Source organism: Jaminaea rosea, assembly GCF_003144245.1.
Source record: "Jaminaea rosea strain MCA 5214 unplaced genomic scaffold BDZ90scaffold_17, whole genome shotgun sequence".
Taxonomy (NCBI): domain Eukaryota; kingdom Fungi; phylum Basidiomycota; class Exobasidiomycetes; order Microstromatales; genus Jaminaea; species Jaminaea rosea.
In genome coordinates, this window is record NW_020289991.1 from 143,122 (window position 1) to 164,606 (window position 21,485).

General features: G+C 59.0%; 4 protein-coding genes across 4 annotated transcripts; 3 read left to right on the plus strand and 1 right to left on the minus strand.

Annotated features, from left to right (window-relative positions):
* Positions 1–492: 492 nt before the first annotated feature.
* BDZ90DRAFT_281903 (hypothetical protein) lies at positions 493–12,873 on the minus strand. The gene is made up of 4 exons (XM_025509407.1): positions 12,619–12,873; positions 12,396–12,553; positions 4,230–12,320; positions 493–4,148 (listed from the first exon to the last, which is right to left on the minus strand). Exons 1-4 carry the CDS (start codon positions 12,743–12,745, stop codon positions 600–602), a joined length of 11,925 nt encoding a protein of 3,974 aa, XP_025359530.1. The 5' UTR covers positions 12,746–12,873; the 3' UTR covers positions 493–599.
* Positions 12,874–13,062: 189 nt separating this feature from the next.
* Positions 13,063–19,955, plus strand: BDZ90DRAFT_234528 (hypothetical protein). The gene is made up of 2 exons (XM_025507052.1): positions 13,063–13,816; positions 13,896–19,955. Exons 1-2 carry the CDS (start codon positions 13,091–13,093, stop codon positions 19,776–19,778), a joined length of 6,609 nt encoding a protein of 2,202 aa, XP_025359531.1. The 5' UTR covers positions 13,063–13,090; the 3' UTR covers positions 19,779–19,955.
* A 1-nt stretch (position 19,956) lies between these two features.
* On the plus strand, positions 19,957–20,795 carry BDZ90DRAFT_281905 (hypothetical protein; the record flags this gene model as incomplete). Its single annotated transcript, XM_025509408.1, has 6 exons — positions 19,957–20,099; positions 20,161–20,240; positions 20,309–20,329; positions 20,403–20,424; positions 20,497–20,699; positions 20,779–20,795. 6 exons carry the CDS (start codon positions 19,957–19,959, stop codon positions 20,793–20,795), a joined length of 486 nt encoding a protein of 161 aa, XP_025359532.1.
* Positions 20,796–20,882: 87 nt separating this feature from the next.
* BDZ90DRAFT_89015 (hypothetical protein) lies at positions 20,883–21,456 on the plus strand. Its single transcript, XM_025509925.1, has 2 exons — positions 20,883–21,210; positions 21,279–21,456. The coding sequence occupies exons 1-2, from the start codon at positions 21,014–21,016 to the stop codon at positions 21,403–21,405; spliced, it is 324 nt and encodes a 107-aa protein (XP_025359533.1). The 5' UTR covers positions 20,883–21,013; the 3' UTR covers positions 21,406–21,456.
* The last annotated feature ends 29 nt before the right edge of the window (positions 21,457–21,485 follow it).

The window sequence follows — 21,485 nt, forward strand, 5'->3', positions numbered from 1 at the left end:
TGCTGCAGCTATCCCAACAAATGGTCAGTCGCACGACCACGCGCGTCCGCCTCGCTGCTTCGCTGACGATGTCCAGTCATGCTCCTCCACAGCTACAGTGAAAGTCTGCCCTGCTCAATGCCGCTCATCAACTCGACCTGCTGCAACCACCTCACGCATAGGACCCTGGGCGGTCATGGCGACGAGTCGCTGATGACGATGGAGCTCAACACTACGGCACTCGCAGCTGAGCAGAGTGTCATCGAATGCAACGTCGAAGCCGGGTTTGCGGTCTGCTCTTTCCCCTTAGACCTCGCCAGGAAGAGTCAGCAAGCCAACGCCGCATGAGCTACGCAGGAAACGGTTGCTCTAGAATGGAGAAGGTTGCCGAGGGCTTAACAAGTTGTGAAATCTTTGTCATGCTCCGGCTCGATAGACTGCTTGTCCACAGGCCAGAGATTCCTCCAGACACACGCACATCTACTCTAGACCAGTCACTCCTCACGATCAGATGATGTAGAAGGGGCATAGATACACATGACATTCAATAGATGACCACAGACAACTCGAGACTGATACTTTCTCCTTCCATTCGCTTCCCCATCTCTGTCACTTCACGCTTACAACCAAGGCATCCAGAGTGGGTCATTGAGCGCCAGCTTTGCAATGCTCGTCGCGCTGTTGGTCAAATCAATCGTGACCTGGTTGTTGAGCGCGTGCGGCGGCGTGTCCGCACCACCAGTCGCTCCGCCATTCGCATTTCCTCCATTTGCGCCATTGCCATTCGCGGCAGGCGGCGCCCCACCCGCAATCAAACTCATCCTCTTGATGATCTCCTGGCATGTCTTGTCCACGACCGCAACGGGCGTCTCGCGAGGCAGGTCGTCGCGCACGAAGAGACCGAGCAGCTCGGCCAGCTTGGCAGGATGCTCGGTGAGCGCGCGACCCATTGTCGAGAGGCCAGCAATGAATGCTCCCTCGATGAGGCCAGCACCGATGAAGGTCTGCATCGATGGACTGAGCCTGAAGGGTACAGCATCTGCGCTCTTGAACGGCGAGTTGGAGTTGAAGGCGGGGAGTAGGTCGCTCTGGTGCACCACACCCGTATCGCGCGCGATGTGGAAGCGACTGGGCTGCCTCGCGCCAATAAAGAAGCAGTAGCTGAGCAGAGAATTGGCAGCCATAGATAGCGTGAACTGCTTGCGGCAAAGCCAGAGATCCTGAGGCGTGCGCATGCTCTTGGCCATGTAGTCGCTGAGTACCGTGTCCGGGCACAGCTTCGCTACGATCTCCTCCAGCAGCTCGGTGCGGACGTTGGACTGCTCGGCGAGGCTGCGTTGCGGGCTCCAGCCAAGGCTCTTGAGCTTCTCGACCCACAGGTGGACCGGATCCTCTTTGCCTTGCCCGACTGCACGGCAGTGCTCCTCCCAGACATCGTACAGGGACACGACACCCGCCGAGGTGGACATGAGGCGTGCATGCGTAGTAAGAGGCACGGCGATGGGCGTCTCGAAGAAGAGGCCGCGCCTGCGAGTCTGGATTCGACGCTCCAGCACACCATTGAGGCAGCGGAAAAGCTGCATCGTCTTCTCTTCGCGACGGCAGTGGCGCGGCGTGTTGAGCGAGACCTGGAACATGTGGACAACACCCTTGTTGCTGAGCATCGACAGCCTGCGTGTGCATGCACCGCTCGATCGAATGACCTCGAACGTGTTGCTGAAGCGGGCGATGCGCACAAAGTCACTGTTGTTGTCGTGATGCTCGAGGTACTGGCCTGGCACTTCAACCTCGTCGAACTTGAGGTGCTGGAACTCGCAGAGGAAGTGAGACGAGTGCTCCAAGGGGTAGCGCTGAGGGCGGCGGTCGATGGCCATCTCGTAGCGGTCACGCCACTGCGCCAGGCGCTTGATTGCCTCGCGCAGCGTAAGGTCGGGCGTCTTGATGAAGTCTTCCTCAAACGAGTCGCGCAATGGACTCGCGGCTAGGTTCTGACTAAAGCGATGCAGGTTCTGGCGCGTGGGAGCGGGCAGACTACCGTCGTCATCTGGCATCATGGCGCGGGTGATGTACTGCTGCATTGCCTCGCTGAGCAGTGCATTCATGAGGCGATGCAGGTCCTCTTCCGCAGATGCCTTGAAGCGTTGGATGATCTGCTCGGCCATGTTCTCCATCGTGAGTGCGAGGAGCGGGAAGGCTGTCTTCAGAACGTTGATGACGCCGTCGACGTGGTCCCATGGTTGAGGAGCGGCGCTAGTGTCAGTACTGCCTGCCGAGGGAGTGCCAGGTGCAGCTCCGGGAGTGGAGGTATTGGCCGGTCCAGAGGCGCTGGCAGCGTTTGTTGCTGGCGAAGATGTTGACGCAGCTTGAGATGGTGCGGCTGCAGACGTCGGTGCCGGTGTAGGAGCAGCCGCAGGAGCGGCCGTCTTGTCCTTCTCCTTGTCGTCACCTCCGGCTGGCGTTGCTGGCTTCCCTTCGTCGGCCTTGGGCTTGTCACTGCTCTCGCTGGGCTTGGCGTCGGTGTCCATCTTGTCGTCGGGGCCAGCGCCGTCTGCAGGCTTGTCTTGACCCTCTGCGCTTGATGATACCTTGTCGCTTTCACCGCCTTCCTTCTTTTCGTCCTCCTTCTTCTCCTCGCTGACCTTGTTTTCACCGCTCTTCTCCGATGTCTCCGTCTTGTCCCCGTCTCCGCCGCTCTTGCTGCCATCACCACTGGACTCTTGAGTGGCAGCCGCCGCAGCTGCGGCTGCCCTCTGGGCCTGCTGGGCCTGCTGGGCCCTCTCCATCTGTTGCCTAGCCTGGTATGCGCGATGCGCCGCCAAGTTGCGTCTGAGCACATTGTACTCCTCGCGCGTTGTCCTCACGCTGTAGTAGAGTGCCTGCGGGTAGCTCTTTGCGATGGAGACCAGGATGCGCTTGGCTACGACCACCTCGCGATGATTGAGCGCTGCGAGGAGCTGCGGAATGAACGTGACCCAGTACCACGTCGGGTGCTCGCCCCTGAAAGACTCGAATGCCTGAATTGCGGCTTGCTGCGAGTTCTCCGCGCCGAGCAACCAGAGCACGCGTACCAGCACCTTGCGTACCTTGCTATTCTTGTACAAGCTCGCAGCCTGCAAGTAGCAGCTCGTCGCGCTGCCCGCATAGAAGCCGTTGGCAGGATCATTGCGCAACATTCTCTCGTTGTAGCGTCCCCACTCGATCCATGCCTTGCCCAGGCCGAGGTCCATCTGGATGGCCGTCGCAAAGGCGTGATTGGCGTCTTCTGACAAGCCTAGCTTCTCCATGAACATGCCCTTGAGCGTGAAAAATTCAGCCTTCTGCGGCGCGGCAAAGAACATGAGGTTCGTGTTGTTGATGACCTCTAGACCTTGACCGAGCTCGGCGGGGTTCTGGTAGTGACATTTGGCTTGCTCGCGCAGCTTGAGGAAGGCCTCCTGGATCTCGATGTTCGGCAGCGTGTAGATCTTTGTGAGCGACGAAATGCACACGTCGTTGAGATGGTGCTTGCGAGCGACGTGAGCGAAGCGATTGATTATCCACGCGGTCTCGTGATAGCCGCGGTAGGCATACGAGTTGGTGCTTGAGCCTTGTGCGCCATTCTGCTGGAGATGAGGAACCAGTGGAAGGTACGCCTTGTTGACCGCAGAGAAGACGTGCTGGCGCCAGGCGACGAGATCGCTCCATGCATTGATGTCGTCGCAGAGGTTGGGCAGTCGCTCCCTCCACGTCTGCATCAGTGTCTTGAGGTCTGAAGAGCGCTGATCAATGTTGGCTGCGTTCGTCTGCGCCAAGCTCGTGAAAATGGTGCTTGCCTCCTGCAGCTCGATGAATTGCTGGAAGATCTGTAGGAGAGGAACGTGGGCTTGCGTGACCGTCGAGGGCAGCGAATGCCACTTGCGCAGCGATAGCTGTATGGCTTCGTCGCAAATGGAGCCGAACTCGGACGACGAGCGATCTTGCTGCTTCAGCAAAGCCATGAAAGCGGCAAAGACGCGGCGACGAGGCGTGGGCACCGCAGAGAGAGAGTCAAGAGCTTGCTCAAGGTAGTCTTTCTCTTGCAACCAGTCGCTGAGTCGCCAAGCGCACTCGAGGAGCAGGTCATGGTTGCCCTCAAGCTTGGCCAAGTCGGTGAGGATCTCCCACTGCTGAAGCTTCTGGGCGCAGATGACCTGGTGCGCGGATCGGAGAGAGAGAGCAGATGTAAGTCTCACACGGCCAACAGTCAGTCCTACGCGGGCACAACAACTCACCCAATGATCCTCCCACAAGCTATACTCTGCCTCGGTGAACGTCAACACGCCCGATCGCGCCCTCATCTGCGCATTCTCATACGCCACCTGGGCCTTAGCCCACATGCCGCTCTGCTCATAGGCAATGGCCGAATTGCTCTCTGCATACACGCATCTCCTCCTCCACAGGCCATAGAAGGCGTCCTCTTCAGCCAGCTCAGCAAACATCTCCGCCTGCGCGTCCAACGTCGCCTCGCGGATCGAGTCGTCTTCGCGCGGCAGGGTGTTGATGAGATTCTGCAGCAGGTCGACGGACGTGTGCCAGGCTTGGAACGTCTTGCCTAGGTACTTGACGACATGAGGAGGCAGCTCAGGTTGTGGGCGACAGGCTTGAGCACTGTCCAGAAGGGTCTGCACGACATTGGGGCGGCGAGTGACTTGACGGAGGTGGTAGTCGCGCGTAAGAATGGCGATGAGGGAGCGAGTGACATCGAGCTGATACTTCCGCGGCAGCGAAGACCAAGCCGCTCGGAAGACGTCGACGAAGATGTCGTGTGCGCTCTCCTTTGATGCGTAGACGAGGCCGCGAAGTGCGCGGATGAAGGCACCCGTCGTCATGCTCTTCATCTGCCCGACGAAGGCAGCGCCATGTCGTGAGGAGAGCGAGGGCGTGACAGCCACCAGCGGCTTGTCTCCATCGATGGACCCCAATAGCAAGTCGAGCACCTGCGTGATCCAAAAGTGCTCGGCCATATGTTCCCAGCTCTGCTGGCCGAGCAGGTATTGTAGTCGACCGGGAACAGCCTTGATCAGCGTGCGATCGAAGACGTCAAGGAACTTCTGACGCAGCTGCGGGTCGCTGTGCCTGCAGCCAAGCAAGAAAGCCGGCTCAAGCTTGACAGTCAGCTCCGTACGGGCGAGCTGAGGCGACGTGTAGATGGAGTAGATGAGCTCAAGGTATTCCTTGAGCAGCTCGTCGTCGTCACGATTTTCGAACGTGATCATCTTGACTAGGAGACCGGCTTTCTCCTTGACCGTAGGGAACTGCTCCTTGCCCTCCAAGACCCACTTCGACAGCGTGTTGAGTAGAAAGCGGCAGACGTCAATGCTAGACGACTTCTCGCCAAGCTGGACAGCGGCGCTGAGCCACCAACGACGCTGGTCTCCGAGGTGTGAGATGCGCGTCTTCGTAAGGTCGAGAGCCATGAGCAGCAGCTTGACGTGCGCGTCCACGCCGCCATAGGCCTTGATCGCCCCTCCCGGCCCAGCTTGCTGCTGTTGCTGAGCAAGGTGATCCTTAGTGAAGCGCGACAGCGCCTTGATGAGCGGCGAGAGGTATGCGTCAATGCGCTCCGGCTTGGACTTGGCCCACGCGCCAAGGACGACAAAGGCAGCGTACGGATTACGGAAGTCGGCAAACCCATCCTGAATCGCCTTGTCGCCGAAAGAACGCACGATGCTGGGCACCTCCTCTGGCTCGTGATGCGTCGACTTTGACTCTGCAGCAACGGACTTGACCTCGGTCGGAGGCACGCTACCGTCGTCGTCTTCCTCTCCCTCGGCGTCCTTGTCCTCTGGCTGGATGTCGGGCACGGCCTCGAACACACGCTCGAGAATAGAGCGGGTTAACTCGATCACGATGGGTTGCTTCATCCTGACGCTCTTCTCCAGCAACTTGCAAAGCTGTGGTGCATGCGCCACGAACCAGGCGTCGCTCTTCTCCTTGCAAATGACCCGCAGCGCCTGCAGCGAGTTGCAGACGATGTTGAAGGCGTTTCCAAAGGGCTCGACGTCGCTCAGGTCGGCCGCCATGAGCGGCCGCTGGAAGATGTTGAGCTTGATGTCGCAGACGTTCCAGAAGCCCATTGCGGCGATCTCACGGTAGGTGAAGAAGGCTCGACCCACTGGCCCGCGATTCATCGAGTCGGTCGAGAAGCAGATTGAGCGCAAAAGGAAGGTGACCAGGGCCTCGCGGACATTCTTTGGGACTGAGTAGGCATGCTGGTCTGCAACGCCGACAACCGCAGGCGAAGCGGCCTTGTCTGCCTTCTTGTCATCATCGTCCTGTTCCATGCGCACGCGCTTACGAGTGGCGGGCTCGGCAGGGGTGGCGGCCTTCGCTGCTTCTTCGCCATCAGCTGCGGTAGCTGCTGCTGCCCTCTTGCGCGTATTGCGAGTTGTTGGGGGATCAGGGCTCTTGGCGGTGGTCTCTTCCTCTGGCTGCTCATCATCCACATCCATTGCGTCAGCGTCCTCGCCATCCTCCTTCTGCTTCTCGGCCGCTGCTTTCTCCCTCTCCGTAACAGCCGCGATCCTCTTCTTCTCCCAGCGCACGATCAAGTCGACGACATCAATCGCGAGCAACTTCTGCTCCAGTGTCTGGCCCGACCCGAAGCGTGCCAAGCACGCCGGCATGTGCGGCACAAATGAGTCGCGGTACGGATAGAACTGGTCGGCGTGTCGTACGAGCAGATTGAGGATGTTCATCAAGACCGCCGACGTATGGGCTTCTGTCGCGAGGAGGCTCTTCGTCCACTTGACCCAGAGCGGTGGCCCTCCGTCGTTAGGCGCTTGCACTCGTGTGGGCAGAGCGGGCACGAGGATGTCCAGGGCCCGCCTGAGTAGCGCCCTGCCCTCCGGCTTCTCGCTGCGGAGCATCCCCGTGTAAACCTGCCCTACGATCTTCATCGGGCTATCGCAATACTCCAGGAAGCGCGAGATGAATACGTACGCCGCGTTCTTGACCGTCGCATCTTCCGAGGCGATGTGCGCCCAGCCGAATTTGATCGTCTCCCTGCGATTGCCCCCTTGGCTGATGAGGAGATCGACGCAGTGCTCGAGGGTAAGGGTGGACATGTGGAGCAGCTCGACACGATGCCCGTCGTCGGAGCAGAGCTGAAAGCCGAGCTTGGACTGAAAGGGCTTCCAGACGCGATTGACGACTGAAGAAAAGAGGTCGGCGTCGAAGAGCGGGCTGGGAGGGGATGGGGCGGGCTCGGCCATGGAGGTGTCGCCGTCGCTGTCACCTTCCTTCTTCTTGTCCTCGTCTGTCTTTTTCTCATCAGCAGACTGCCTGCCCTCCTCGTCGCCCTTCTTTCCGGGCCGTGCCGTGGCAAACAACACCGGGTTCACCAACACACGCAATGCCTGGCTCTTGAATTCCTGCGAGAATTCTCGACTCTCAAATACCTCGATCCACCTCTCCACGACCTTGCGCTTGAATTCCGTGCTCGCCTTGATCGCGAGCTGTTCATAGCAGAAGCGCAGCAGCGGAGTCATGTCAATGCAGCTCGGATAGGTGAATCCGTCCAGCAGATCAAAGTAGGCTTCCACATCTGGCTGCTGGCGGAGGTACGACTGGAAGACGTCGAGGAGCAACAGGAGCTCGCATTTCGGACCAGCGTTGGTCTCGTTGCGTCGACGAGAGGAGCAGGCAGGTGTGCGCCAGTGTTGTTTGACGGCTGTGAAGACGTCCTGGTTGTCGACAAGCCATGTAGGCTGGCGGGATACAAGGGCTTGAATGAGCTGTAGAGCTGTGCAGGCGGACTGAGGTTGAGGCGGCTGCGATTGCTGCTGTTGAGAGTCATCACCGCTGGGGCGGGAGAGGAGCGAGATGATCATCTTCTCTCTCTTTTTCGTGACCTCGGCGCGCAGCGCCTCTGCTCCCTCCTCAGCGACGCAAAGCCTAAAGCAGCGTGCGTAGCGCTGATCGCCCATCTTGGCGGCAAAGTACTCGCAGGCAGGTTCGGCGTACTTGTCCAAATACGTGGCGAGCGGCTTAGTGAAGGGCGTGGCGCCAGAGCGACGCAAAGTGGCCTCTATGTCAATGACGGTGCTGACCAGCTGGTCCATGAACTGCACAGCCGCAGAGGGGAGGAGCGGGAAGACCCGCACGATGGCGCAGAGCGTCTCAATCACGTCGCTATCCCTTGGCAGCTTGCTGTGCAAGAGGTGATGCGCGTCAGCCCACTTCGGAGGGTCCAGGTCGCCCTCGCTCGCCTTCTCGAGCACGACATTTTGACTGATGTGCTGCATGTGGCTAAGCAATTTGCTGCCGATCTCGACTTTGAAGTACGTGGTTAAGAGCTTGAGCAGACGAGCCAGGCCATCCAGACCGACAACGGTGAGCTTCGATGGGTCGGCCAAGGTCTGCAGAATAGGGCTGAGACCCGAGCGCAGCACATCTTTCGGCAGTCGATGCGAGTCCTTGAGCGATTCGCGGAGCGAGTCGAACGCGACTTGCACCACCTCGTCCGAGCGGGAGTAGAGGCTCTTGAAGTACATGGAGATGATTCGCAGTCTCTGCTCCTGGTGACGTGGCCCCTGGAACTCCGGACGGTCAAGCGCGGAAGCGAGTAGCTTGATGGCAACGATGCGCAGATTAGTGACAGCGATCGTGTTCTTGTACTGCGACGAGCGCCCCACGAGCGCCGAGTCGTCTGCGTCGGCCAATGCACACGCCTCGGTGAGAACGCGAAAGAGCTCCTCGTTGAAGGCGGGGAGGGGCGGCTCGAGGTTGAGGCAGAAGGTAATGGCATCTATGTGCCCGATCTGCATGCCAAAGGGCAGAGCCCGCAAAGGCTTTGTGAAGATGGGCTGGAGCAGTCGATCCTTAACCGGCGTAAGGATCTCGGTGATCGTCTGGCCTCGGAACTCGGCTAGCAACTTGAAGGCCTCCCGCGTCACTGAGCGAACGATGGCGTTGCTGCTGGACAGCTCGCCAACGAGGGCGCCTGTGAGAAGGCCTTGCTGATTCTCCCATTGTCGAGCCAACTGTTCGCGCTCCTCTTCTGGCTGGCTGCTGCCACCCTCGCCTCCTTCGCCGCTCTTCGCTGCAGCCGCCTCGCTGCCCTCGTTGGCTGTGCGTAGGACGAACAATAACGTCTCTCCGACCGCCTCTGCATTGCGTGGCGGGTCGGTAGGCATGTCCTTGAGCATGAAGACGAGAGCGCGGACAATCTCCAATCGGTTGTCGCGCAGCCATGTGACCGGCAGTCCAGCGTCACGCACAAGCGCATTGACGCCTGACCAACCTCCGCTCTTCTTGGCCCAGAGCTTATCGTAACAAAGACCGCACAGCTTGGAGCTGAAACGCTTAACCAGGTACACCCACAGCGCTGCGTCGGTGTCGTCCTTGTTCCCCACCGCCTTGTCCTTCTCCTTGTCTGCGCGCTGCGCTGCTTCACGACAGCTCTCCCGGGTCGCCTTGACCATCGCAAGAACCAGCTTCGTGTGCGCCTCCAAGTCCGCCGTGTCATTTACGATGCTCGACAGGCTCTCCGCTACACCGCCAAAGAAGGCATTGGTGAGAGGCAGCAGCCCAGCGGTAAGGAGCTCCTTCTGGCTCGGCTCGGATGAGAAGCGTTGCCCCTCTAATGCAAAGATATGCTTCGCCACATCGAGAACGTAGGTCGTTGCATCTTCCTTCAGCTCTTCGACTCGAGTGGCTTCAAAGAGGCCTTGCACGACGCGCTCGAACATTGCCTCCTTGGGCTGCTGGGCGTATGTCAGGGTGCCATCCAGATATAAAGCAGCAGCGTGCTTCAGCAGCTCCCACGAGTGCTGGCGATAGTACTTGTCCCCTCGTCGGACATGAGCGCAAGCCAGCTCCACGATTGGCTTCAAGCTCAAGCTCTGCGAGGCACTCGCCGCTGCATCGCCTACGGTGGTCGTCTCGTTCCCGTAGCCAGCGAAGAAGACGGTAAAGCTTCCGGCGTCCTTCGGGCTCTGCCACTTGATCTTTGGGGGCTGCTGCAGTACGCGCCTATTGCGGCCGCCCATCTTGCCCAGGATGCGCATCGTCGTGTGCGAATGGGCGTGCGGGTGAGGAAGAGGCTGCAAGTGCTCCCAAAGCGCGTTCATGATGTCCACCTGGTAGGGAGCCATGATCGGGTCGAGGAATTCTTGCGTCAGGTTGTCGATACAAAGCTCCAGCGTCCTCAGGCCCTGGGAGAGCAAGTCGCCCGATGAGCGCAACGCAAGGACGAGAGGTTTCATCAAGTAGCCGAGATAGGGCAGCAAGGCGCTCAGTCTGACAGGCACCGTGAGACAGAGATCGACGAACGTCTCCCTCTGTGGGCTCTCCGCCGCGTCCATGAAAGCGTGGAGCTGCTCGAGCATTACCGGCAGCAGCGGCAAAACATCCTTGTAGAGCAGCTCAAACTTGCCGCCTCCGATGCTCCTGAAGAGGGCGCGCAGCAGCAAGAAGTAATTGCTAGGCTCCGTGGCTTTGGCGGCGAGCTTCATGGAGTGCATGATGAAGTAGCCAAGGTGGGGCTGGAGCATCTGCTCGTTCTCCTCCGGGTAGATGGTGACTGCCATGAATGCGAGCTTGAAGAGGCGCAGTGTGACGGTAGCATTCTTGCGATCCGCATCGCCCAGCTCGTCCAGCCTATCCGCGAGGAAGCGGAGCACGATGCCAACAAATCGCTTGCTCGTGCTCTGCATGGAGAGCAAATTCTGCGGCACGCCCATGAGAGCGTTGTTGCTGAGCATCATCTCATAAAGGAAGGGCAAGTTCGTCGTGAACACCTCGTGGAACGTGGGCGGGCTTAAGTCGTAGAAGATGGGAATGAAGAGATCCATCATCTCCTTCTCTTGGTTCTGCTCTCGGAAGTCCACCATACCCCAGCAGTCCAGCCCAGCACGGAAGAGGGTGCTGAACGTATCCGCATCTGGCTCTGGTGCTCCTCTTCGTTTCAGGAGGGCGAGGATTGTCTTGAAGCCTGTGAAGAGATTGCGCAGTAGAAAGAGAGTGTCCTTCAGAACGTCGCTCTCGCGATGGTCGAGGAGCATGTGCGCCGATTGGATTGGCTGGCTGCGCTCGATTGAGACGACGTCAATGTCGCCGTCAGAGAGCAAAGCGTCCGGCTTGTCCCCTCCAGCCTTGGCGGCGGCCTCTCGGCGTTTCCGGTTCACTTCCCAATCGCTCTTGAGCCGCGGAAGGTTCTTCATCTTCTCAATGAAGGCGTCGAGAATCTGCCTCAGCAATCTGTTCGTTCCCTCCGGATCATTAGTAATGATCGCCTCGACCAAATTGAGCAGCAGTTTGGCGCACATAGTCTGAATGGCTGGTGCGAGAGAAGGATCGTGCAGTATCTTGCCGTGCAGCTGGACGATGTGGGCTAGCTGTTTCGCAGAGAGGTCGGCACGCGAGTGGTGGATCAGATCGGCAAGCATGCTGATGGCGAGAGGGCGATGCATCTCTCGCGAGGTGATGCCCGTGCCAAGGAGAACGCGATCGTCCAGCAGCGTATCGATGGACGCGGCAAAATGAGCGCGAAGCTCGGTACCCAGGATGTGACGTACGGCGACGAGAAGCTCCTTGCGCGCTCCAGCTGCTTCAGAAGGGCAGTCTTGGAGGAGACGCATGCTGACTCCGGGCAAGATCGAGGCGTAGTCCTTTATAGCCGGCAACCCACTCTTGATCACGTAGGCGAGGAAGCTCATCGTCTTGATCTGGGCCTGGATCATCTCCGAGTACGCAGCTCGATTGCGGATGCCCGGCGCTACGCCGACGAAGATGTCTCCTCGCTGCTTTGCTGCTTCGTGGGCCTCGCGCTGTGGTTGAGCTTGAACGAGGAGGCAGTTGTCGAAGATGACGGGGATGAAGCCGTTGAGGGCCGGGCGCATGATGGATGAGTACGTCTGCAGAACCAGTACGACTGCGATGGGGCATTCTGCGAGAATCTTGAAGCCGCCATGCGTGGATGCGAGCGTCTTTGAACCAGACGTCGACGAGGATGATGACTGCGCTGCAGCTGCTGCCGTAGAAGCTGCGGCTGCGTCGCCCCCTTCAGCAGGTGATGGCGCAGCAGGAGCAGGGGAATCTGACGATCCCTCCGCTTTCACTCCGAAGAAGTTATCGACCGTCTTCTTCATGCTGACGAAAAGTCCCTGAATGAGTTCAAAGAAGGGCATTGCGAACTCTTCGCACTCTTCCTTGCCCGACCTGAGCATGTCAGAGAGGACCTTCATTGTGATCTCGCCATTCTCTTCATTGTCCTCCTTGACAATGTTGAGCAGGACGGGCATTAGCTGCTTTGCGAATTTGCGGACGGGCTCGAAGTTGGGGACGCGACGCATCGTCTCGAGGAGAGCATGACGGAGGCGCTGCAAAGGTGGGGAAGTGAGAGAATGGTAAGCGGGAAGTCAGATGATCATCCAGGCGACTCGCTCGCTACTCACGTGCTCTGGAGCATCAGACTTGAAACTGGGTTGCACGGATGCGAATGCAGAAATGAATGCTGGAACAAAGAGCTTGATGAATCCGAGATAGTCGTGCGTCTGATAATGCTCTGCGCATTCTCGCAGCTCGTATGCGGCCGATAGTCGTTTTGAAATGTCTGAGTGAGAGTGAAGCAGCTGTCAGTGAGGATCATCATGGTTTCAAGATGTTCGCCTAGCTCACCCAGCTTGCCATCTGTCAATCGCGCGGCGACATCGTCCAACTTTGCAGGCTGTGGTCGATGGGATGACGACGACGAGGAGGCCGACGACGAAGCCGCGTTGGCCACTTGACCCGCAGGCAGCGACATACTGGCGCGGATGAAGATGTGGTAGGCGGGTATTCACCCTAGCCACAGACTGTTGCGCAGAGCTATCGCTGTGCCGTCGTCACGATGGCCTCCGTGATGTTGGGTGACAAGCAATGGGGAATATGTATGATGGTGTTGAGGGGAGGAAAGGAAAGCGGCCTCGACGGACAGGCGCGACTCGAGAGACGGAGAGACGGACCTTCGCGCGGCAGACGACGACGATGTCGAGGCAGACGGGCGGGCGAGTTCAAGTCGATGAATCATGTCTTTGTGGCCCGAGCACAGCTGATTGATTCACTTTGTTCTATTCTCAAACCGCTTGACACCACCAGATCATCCTCTAGCATGGCGTCGTCTTCGTCGTCCCTAGGCAGCGGCAATGACGACGCTCGCTATGCTTCAGACCTCACAGTCGACGAGTCGAAGCTGTCAGTTGGCGGCGAGCAGGCAGACGTCTATCTACTGCAATGGCTGGCAAAGCTCGAAGTCGCTTTGGCACGCATACAGGATGATGCCGTCGTCGCAAAAGCACAACCAGCACTAGTCAAGACGCTCCTACGCATCGTCTCACCACTCGCCTCCTCCATCGATACCGTCTCGCCCACCTCATCAACACCGCCAGCCCCAGCGCAGCAATGGCCTCGCCCTGGCCGACCAGCACGCCATCTTCTTGCTCGCTGCCTCTTACTCCTCCTCAGGCGTGGCGACTCGCGCTCGCTCTATGACATAGGACAAACACTCCTCAAGATAGCAGGCGATGACGGCAAAGTCTCGAAGCTTACCTTCGACCGCGAGTCCAAGACGGCCGCTCTCTATGTGCTAGGAGACATCTTCGGGTCGCTCGGACAGCAGGTCATGTCATTGTTCGTTGACATTGTCACCACGACACAGAGGATCTTCAAGCCTACCAGTGCGCCAGTCATTGTGCGATACCATGCGCTTGTGTGCCTGAACAAGGCGATTCTTTGCGGCGGTAAAAGTCTGAGCGATGTTGCTGCCAAGGAGGTCGTCAAGAGCTTGCGATCCGGATTGGCAGACAAGGCAGGAGCTGTCGTGAGGGGTTGCGCAGATGTGAGTGCGCGAAATGAGGTTTGGCATCGCTACGCTGTCTATATCGCTCACCATTTCACTTGCTCTCTGCCGCCCGCAGTGCATCCTGTCTCTCTGCGAGCATACAGACTTCATCGCTAATCGCTCAGACATCGAGTCGATTCTTGCAGCCGCATTCAGGGACATCGAGTCCATCGACTATGTCACACGCCGCGCCATCGCTCGAATGGCAGGCAGCCTTCTCGCTTCGACGCAGCGAGAAAACTCAGCGCCCCCACCGCCTGCTCCCAAGGCCAAGAAAAAGAAGGGCAAACGGGACGATGGAGGCGATGACTCGGAGGAGGAGGAAGCCAATGCAGCCGCAGCAGCCGCAGCTCAACATGCTGCCTCCACGGGGCCAGGAGGAGCCATGTTGTCCCCTCAGAACATGCTCGACCTCATCGCTCAGCCCTTCTACCGCGCAGTGACGAAGAGAGGTCGAGTCGCTCTGCTAGACATCTACGCTGCTACGCTCACCGCCCTCGGGATAGCTTGGGTGCAAACCAACTACGCAACTGTACTCCGCCACCTTATCGATGACTTGCCAAACCACTCTCGCTCCACCGCGTCACGCGCAGAAGTCCTCACGCTGCGCTCCGGCGTCAATCTCATCCTTCGTCGGGTCATTGGAGAGCGTATGCTAGGCGAGCAAGACCAAGTGACCGCAGCTCAGGAGATCTGCAACTCCTATCTCAAGAGATTTCCAGTCGTCATGCCTGGCCAACCGCCGCCGCCCTCCAAGTACACCCTCGTCCTCGCCCTCGGCGAAGTGGCGGGACTTCTCCATCAGCTTGGCAATGCACCGCCGCAGATCCTCGACGCTCTATACGATCCGCTGCTGCGCTGCTTGGCCCACCCGAGCCACTCGGTGCAGATCAGTGCGGCGTGGTGTCTGCGTACGTTGTGCCACATCTATCCGGTCCAGCTAGCGAAGACAATCCCTGCCCTTGTCGAGCTGCTGAACAAAGACCTCAAGACGCTCAACGGCGCAGGTGAAAGAGGAGGAGCCGAGGTCTCCAAGCGAGCAATTGGTCACGCTCGGGGTCTCGCAGCTGTACTGAGCGTCATTCCATCACGCCCGCTCTACACGTCTTTCGATGTCGGATCGCAGGTGATGGACATGGCCAGCAGCTTGCTGAAGAGCTGCGGTGACCACTCTTGGTCAATAGCGAGCGTCGAGATCCAAGTAGCTTGGACATTGCTCAGCGCGCTGATGTCGCTCGGCCCTAATTTCGTTCGGCCGCACATGGACCATCTCACTTTACTCTGGAGGAACGCTCTCCCTAAGCCAAACAACCTTAATGGCGGCTCGTCTTCCTCATCCGCCCCCTCGAGTCGATCAGAAGCAGAATGGGCGCTGATGCTACACCTCCGAGAGAGCGCTCTAGGCTGCATCCTCGCCTTCCTCTCTCATAACGCTACGCCCCTTCTTAGCCTCGAAACGGCTCGCCGCCTCGTAGCCCTCCTGAGCAACACCCTCGCATTTGTGGACAACTTCGCCTCTCAACATCCGGGCCTAGCACAAGAGCAGATCCCAGGCGCAGAACGGAGCCAACTCACCTTGCTAGACCGCGAACATCTGCTGCGCCGCCGACTGTTCCAATGCTTTGCCGCCCTCGCAACAAATGCGGCCATGGAACCACTGCAGGACTCGCTGATATCCGTCGCCCTGCACACTTTCGCCGAGCCGGATAGATACGTGGGGAGCGCAGCGCAGGCTGCCATTGCGGCGAGTGCGGGCTCATTCACTACCCTCTGGGCGATGAGTGATTCCTACGCTTTCGGCGTGACCAGCCTGCAACGAGACGACGAAACGTTCATTGCCACGTCTGAGACGGATCCCGAAACGCAGTCCGCCATGGAGCGACGTCGAAAGACCTATCCTGCCACAGAGGAGACGACTCGGCCCAATCTGCTCAACAGGGATAGCGTCGAGGTGCAATTGGACGCCCTCTCCCGCCGTCCCGTTCTCGGAGCGGCCGAGCATGACCCGCTTGTCCTCTTTGCGCGGTACGACCTTCCCACAGGCTCAGCGCCTCTTCCTCCTCCCCCTGCGACTGCTATGGTCGACTCGGCTCTCGCGCTTTTTGCAGCTCTGCTGCCCTTCCAAAAGCGTCATCTGCAAATTTCGGCGTTCGAGACGTTGCTCACCTACTCGCGCAGCGCAAAGCTGGAGAAGAATCCGGGGCGTCGTGCTGCGATTCAGATCAACGCATGCGTAGCATCTCTCGGCGCACTGCGAGTGGCCATGTCCGGCTCGCTCGGCATAAGTGGAGCCAAGCCGACGGGATTCAACAATGATCGCCTCACCACAGCGCTGCGCGAGGTTCTGAAGGACGCGCTTCTCTACGGCGACTCCGTGCTGCGCTCCGTCAGCAGCCAGACGTATGGCCGCCTCGCAGCGGTTGCGGGTTCGCAAGCAATGAGCAGCCAAGTGCAGTTCCTCGTCGATCAAGTCGTGTCCAACCGTGACCCTGATGCGCGAGCAGGGTGCGCGTTGGCGTTCGGAGCCATCTATTCCGAAGTGGGCGGTCTCTCTGCTGGCCCGCTCACGAAGACAGTGGTCAACGTCCTGATGAGCTTGAGCAGTGATCCTCACCCGACGGTGCACTACGCCGCTCTACAGGCGCTGCGCCTCGTGATCGACGCCGCTTCCCTCAGCTATGCTCCCTACGTCAGCGGCACGCTAGGTATGCTCGTCAAGCTCTCCATGCAAGACACTCACGAGCCCGAGGGCGGATCAGCCGGTTCGGTCAACCTTCGCGCCGACCTGCCGGCACATCAAATGATCTGTCGCGTCGTCTCCGGCTTGGTGGGAGTGCTCGGACCAGACTTGCAAGAGAGCTCGAAAGTGCGCGGGTTGATTCACGTGCTGCTCGACGAGATGAGCAAAGAGAGGGACGATGATGGAGTAGTCGTGGAAGCGGCTAAGGCGCGTCAGCATTATTGCTTGTTCGTAGCTGCAGAGCAGATGGATCTTCCTGCCTGGGTTGCGCAGTTGACAGAGAACCTGCGGAACCGGAAGCGTCCGCGAAAGTTGGCGGCTGTGCACGGGCTTTACCAGCTGGTGCAGCGCCAGGCGTTGCTGGTGAGCAAGCTCGGAGGGGATGGCCTCGTGGCAGACCTTTTCGCTCAACTGGATATCGAGCCGAGCATGGATGGGGTACGCGAGGTGTTGCTCAGCTGGCTGCGGCAGACGGCAGAGCTGAGCCCGGGGAGCTGGATCGACCTTTGTCAGCGAATCATCATTGGAGGTGTGCAGAAGGGAGGAAATTCAGCCGCGCCGAAGGCTGGTGCTGAGAAGCAGAGAGGAGGACCGCAACTACAGGATGAAGAGGCCGCCGGACTAGGCGTGGAAGACGAAGCGAGCAGTACGGTTGCTGCCCTTCAGGGTTCGCGTTGGCGCACCCGCCTCTTCGCCCTGCAATGCCTTCACGAAGTGTTCGTCGTCGTGCGCCGCTCCGGCCACTTGGAGCACTTCGCCACTCCGCCGTCCCAACACAACGCCGACGGGGAGCGCAAGGCCCCCTCCCCCGCTGGCGCACCATCGCAACGTCTCATGAGCAGCCGCGTAGCCGACCTGATCCGGATGGCGTTCACGGCCAGCACATCGGCAAACGACGAGATCCGTCTTGCGGGTCTCGTGGTACTTCAAGATGTCATCGAGTCCTTCAAGCTTGCGCGCGACCCTGAATTTGAGGAAGCACTGCTACTCGAGCAGCACCAAGCCCCCATAGCTGCGGCACTCACGCCCGCCTTCTTGGCTGACTCAACGCCCGAGGTGCTCGCGGCGGCCATTGGGGTATGCGCTGTCTTCGTTGGCTCAGGTGTGGTGCGCGACGTCACCCGCATGGGGCGTATCCTCAAGCAGCTAGTTACAGCACTTCAGTCGTGTAGCAACAATGGGGAAATGCGATCTCTTGGAGACGTCAAGGACCTTTCACCAAACGCGGCCGGCATGCTGAAAATTGCAACCTTCTCCGCCTGGAGCGATCTAGCCGTCGCGGCGTACGCTGGTTCCCAGCCATACCTCCTGCCCGTCGTTGAGCCTCACCTGAATGGCGAGCTGGTGCCGTATTGGGTTGCGAGCTTGAGGGAGTATGCAAAGATCAAGATCGACCCGGACAGCTCTAGTGCTGGACTTGGGCTGGGAATGGGCGGAGATGGCTTTGTCGTAGTCAATCCAAGTCTAGACTCCCAGTGGGCTGGTCTGGCACGGGAGGTCCTACTGCCGTACTACCAACAGAGCTGGGTCAAGATGTTGCGTGCGCTTAGCGTATTGATGGACAAGGACAACACTGCAGTCTTCAAGGCACTGGACGGAGGCGAGGATGCTGGCGCATCGGCCTCCCGCAGCGAGCCGACGCTCAGCTTCTTTGTACTCTACGGTCTAGCGTTCGAAGCCCTCGCCTCCAGTGCAGGAGCGGCCGTGACTGGCAGCGCCGCCTCCTCCTCCTCGCGTACCCAGGAGACGACCCTCATTTACCTCGCGGCGATGCGCTCTCTCGCTCGCCCGCAAGTGGCGGGCACGGCCATCATACAGGACTCGACCTTCGGCGAGCTGGTCAACCTTTGCTTCCGTTTGACGATGACAGAGAGCGCTGCTGTGCAGGGAGCCGTGCTCGATCTCGTCGTAGGGCTGGCGAAGGCCTACGATCAGCGGTTATTCGACGGGTCCGAGGAGCCGGCAACCAACGGAGACAAGGGCTCATCGACAGGCTCGACTCTTCCGAGCGCAGCGGAAAAGCTCACTTCACTCCTTCGGATCATCGTCTGCGCCATCTCACGCGCGCCGCTACAGCCTGGCGCAACTACCGAGGAGAAGGCCCTCCTGCTTCGCTCGGGCTTTTCTGCTCTTCTGACTCTTGCCGACATGCTGCCCCTCAACGCAGGCCGGGAAGACGTGTACTGCACCGCTTGGCATCTCTACGCTGAGCTGTTGAGCGATGAGCGACTCGCAGGTGGAGAGGCAGTGGTGGACATCGTGCCGCTTACTCTGGCCTCGCTCAGGGATCTGTGTCAACGCAGCGCGAGCCTTTCGACCCCAGGAGTGGGGAGAAGTACCCATGGCTTGGTCTCACTCGCACTCAACAGCATCGACGATCTGAGGGGTCGTGCGGGCAAGGTGGCGACTGCTAAGACGCGCAATTGCCTCATGGCATTGACAGTCATCCTCACAAGCATCGCCGGCGGTATCGTACTGAGCAAACCGGTACTGGAGCAGGCGTGCTACCTTGTTGTGCACAAGATGAGCACGCCTTTCCTCGAGGAACAAGACCAGCAGGACGAAGACGATCAAGCGATCAGCGCCGCTGCAGCTGAGGTTCCACTCACAGCGGCCAATTGCGGGCGCTCAATACTTGTAGCGGGTGCTACCGCCGCTACCACGCTCTGCGGCGAGAAGGCCGACGCGGCTCCGTCATCAACGTGCTCTCTGGCGTACTGTGTCGGCCAGCTACTGCCAGGCTTCGTACACCTGGCCACTCTCCGGGCGGCAACGAGCGTGCAGCGAGCCATCGCCCTCGAGATCCTGAGAAGTTTTGCGGGCATGTTCCCATCTACCTCAAACGACGCTCCGCAAGCTCAGGACCTACGAGCAAGGCTCATGGGTATCGTCCTTCCCGCCTACTTGTGTCAGCTGCGCGACGAAGACGCTGACGACGGCAGCGAAGAGGGCAAAGACGAAAAGGAGATAGCCGCAACGAGCGTTGCCCACCTCCTAGACTTGGCCTCACGTCAGCCATCTGCCTTCCGTGAAGCGACGGCCCGCTTGCCTGCGGACGCGAGGGGGAAGCTGGAGAAGGCGATCAGGGGTGCAATTGCAGCTAGACAACAGCGAGGTGGCAGCGGTGGCGGGCAGACGGGTGGTAATGCGGCGAGAAGAGGAGATAAGACGGAAGGCGGTGAGGGAGGAGCGGGTATCGCACTGAAGAGCTTCGCGTGAGCTGGGAAACGGTACCGGCCGAGAAGTGCGTTGAGCGGCAGGTGATGCGCACAATTGCCGACCCTTCAGTGACCCGTCTTAATTTGATACGAGTCTTCTCATCCGCCGAATGAACAGATCGTCGATCATGGCACATCCTTGGTCTAGAATTCGACCCACTGCTCCTCTGTCACCCATCATGCTCTCCGCAAAGCTCTTCCTGCCCGCCATCCTCCTCACTGCCGGCAGCCTCGCGCAGTCGATCGCCGCCAATGACCTCGCGAAGCGCGACTGGCCTTACGCGCCTGCCGAGTGCACCGATCAGAATTGGCATTGTCTGACGTGCGTCGTTCGTATCTCCTCGACGAGCAGATCCTTCCACTGACGATCCCTCTGCGCACAGGATTGACACAACTAATGGCGCTTTTTCAGGCTTCAAACAGCTGTACTGCAAGGAGGCGAAGGTCCAGGACGAGGGCAATCGTGCGTACGTGTCGTAACCAGATTTCGCTCAGCACTGACAGCATCGCACTCCCCTACGGGTGCACCAGACCGCACGTACTTCTTCAACGGTGAGTCGGACTCCAGATGCGTCATGAATCGAGCCCTTGGGCTGATCAAGCTGGCTATCCTGGTCTCCTCAAGGCGCTTGCGAGGGCGCCATCAAGTGAGTTCGCCATTTGGTGGACCATGACATGTTTTTCCCATCCACCTACCTGACCTCGTTCCTTCATCTCAGGATGAAATGTCCTGGCCCTTCGCACAAAGCCCTCAAAGTGGGGTTCACCAATTTTTGCTTTGAGCGAAAGCCAGACAATGCCTCTGTCTTGAATACCGTCGATCCCAATGCGAAGGGCCTTACCAGCGATGGAATGACGATGCTGCTCACTGACGGGAAGTCCACAAAGACCAGTACGACGCCTTGGGTCGATTTCTATCTTAGTGAGTTGACAACACTTTTTGGCGAGAAAGATGCCAGTGGACCGCATCGCTGACACAATGCTGCGACCTGCATGTACAGCTTGTCGTTATGCGTAGCCGAAGAGATGCCTCTGTGCTTTTTTGCATTTTTGCCATCGCCCAAAGAGCAGAGATGCCGACTGACTATTGCTGCGGCGCTGTGATGCCGCATTGCGTTCAAAGCGATGCAAGCCCTTCAACCCTTTGCTCGTGCCATGGACGGGATCTGCATTGAGCATTTATTGCAACGGCCGTCCAGCCTCTGACTCTCGTGCATACCCTGCCATCCTACCATCATGCGCGACCTCATCCTGTCAAACGTACTGTCAAGTGTACCTGCTGCGCTGAGCTTCTTCCTGGCTGTCGTCAGGAGTACGAGTACGGCCACGGCCATAGCGGTCAACAAGACCAGCCTGGGTGATGCGGTCTCTCTTATCGACTGGAGGAATTACGCACCTCGCAAGTGCATTTTCAGCAACTACCATTGCCTCACGTGCATTCTTACTACCATACATCGGTAATTCGTCGAGACTGATTTCCTCTCCACTGCCTCCCGCGCAGCGTCGAGAACTACGATGGGGACTTCGGCTTCACCAAGCTAAACTGCCAGGTCAGCCTGACGTACGAGGCTAATGTGAACAGTAAGCTCTTTACGAAAGCGTCGAGCCCGCAGTTTCACACAAACTGAAAGCCCGTGGGGGTCAGAGACTACCTACTTGTTCAATAGTCGGTCTCATGGACGCGCGCCGCGGCTATGCCGAGCTGTGA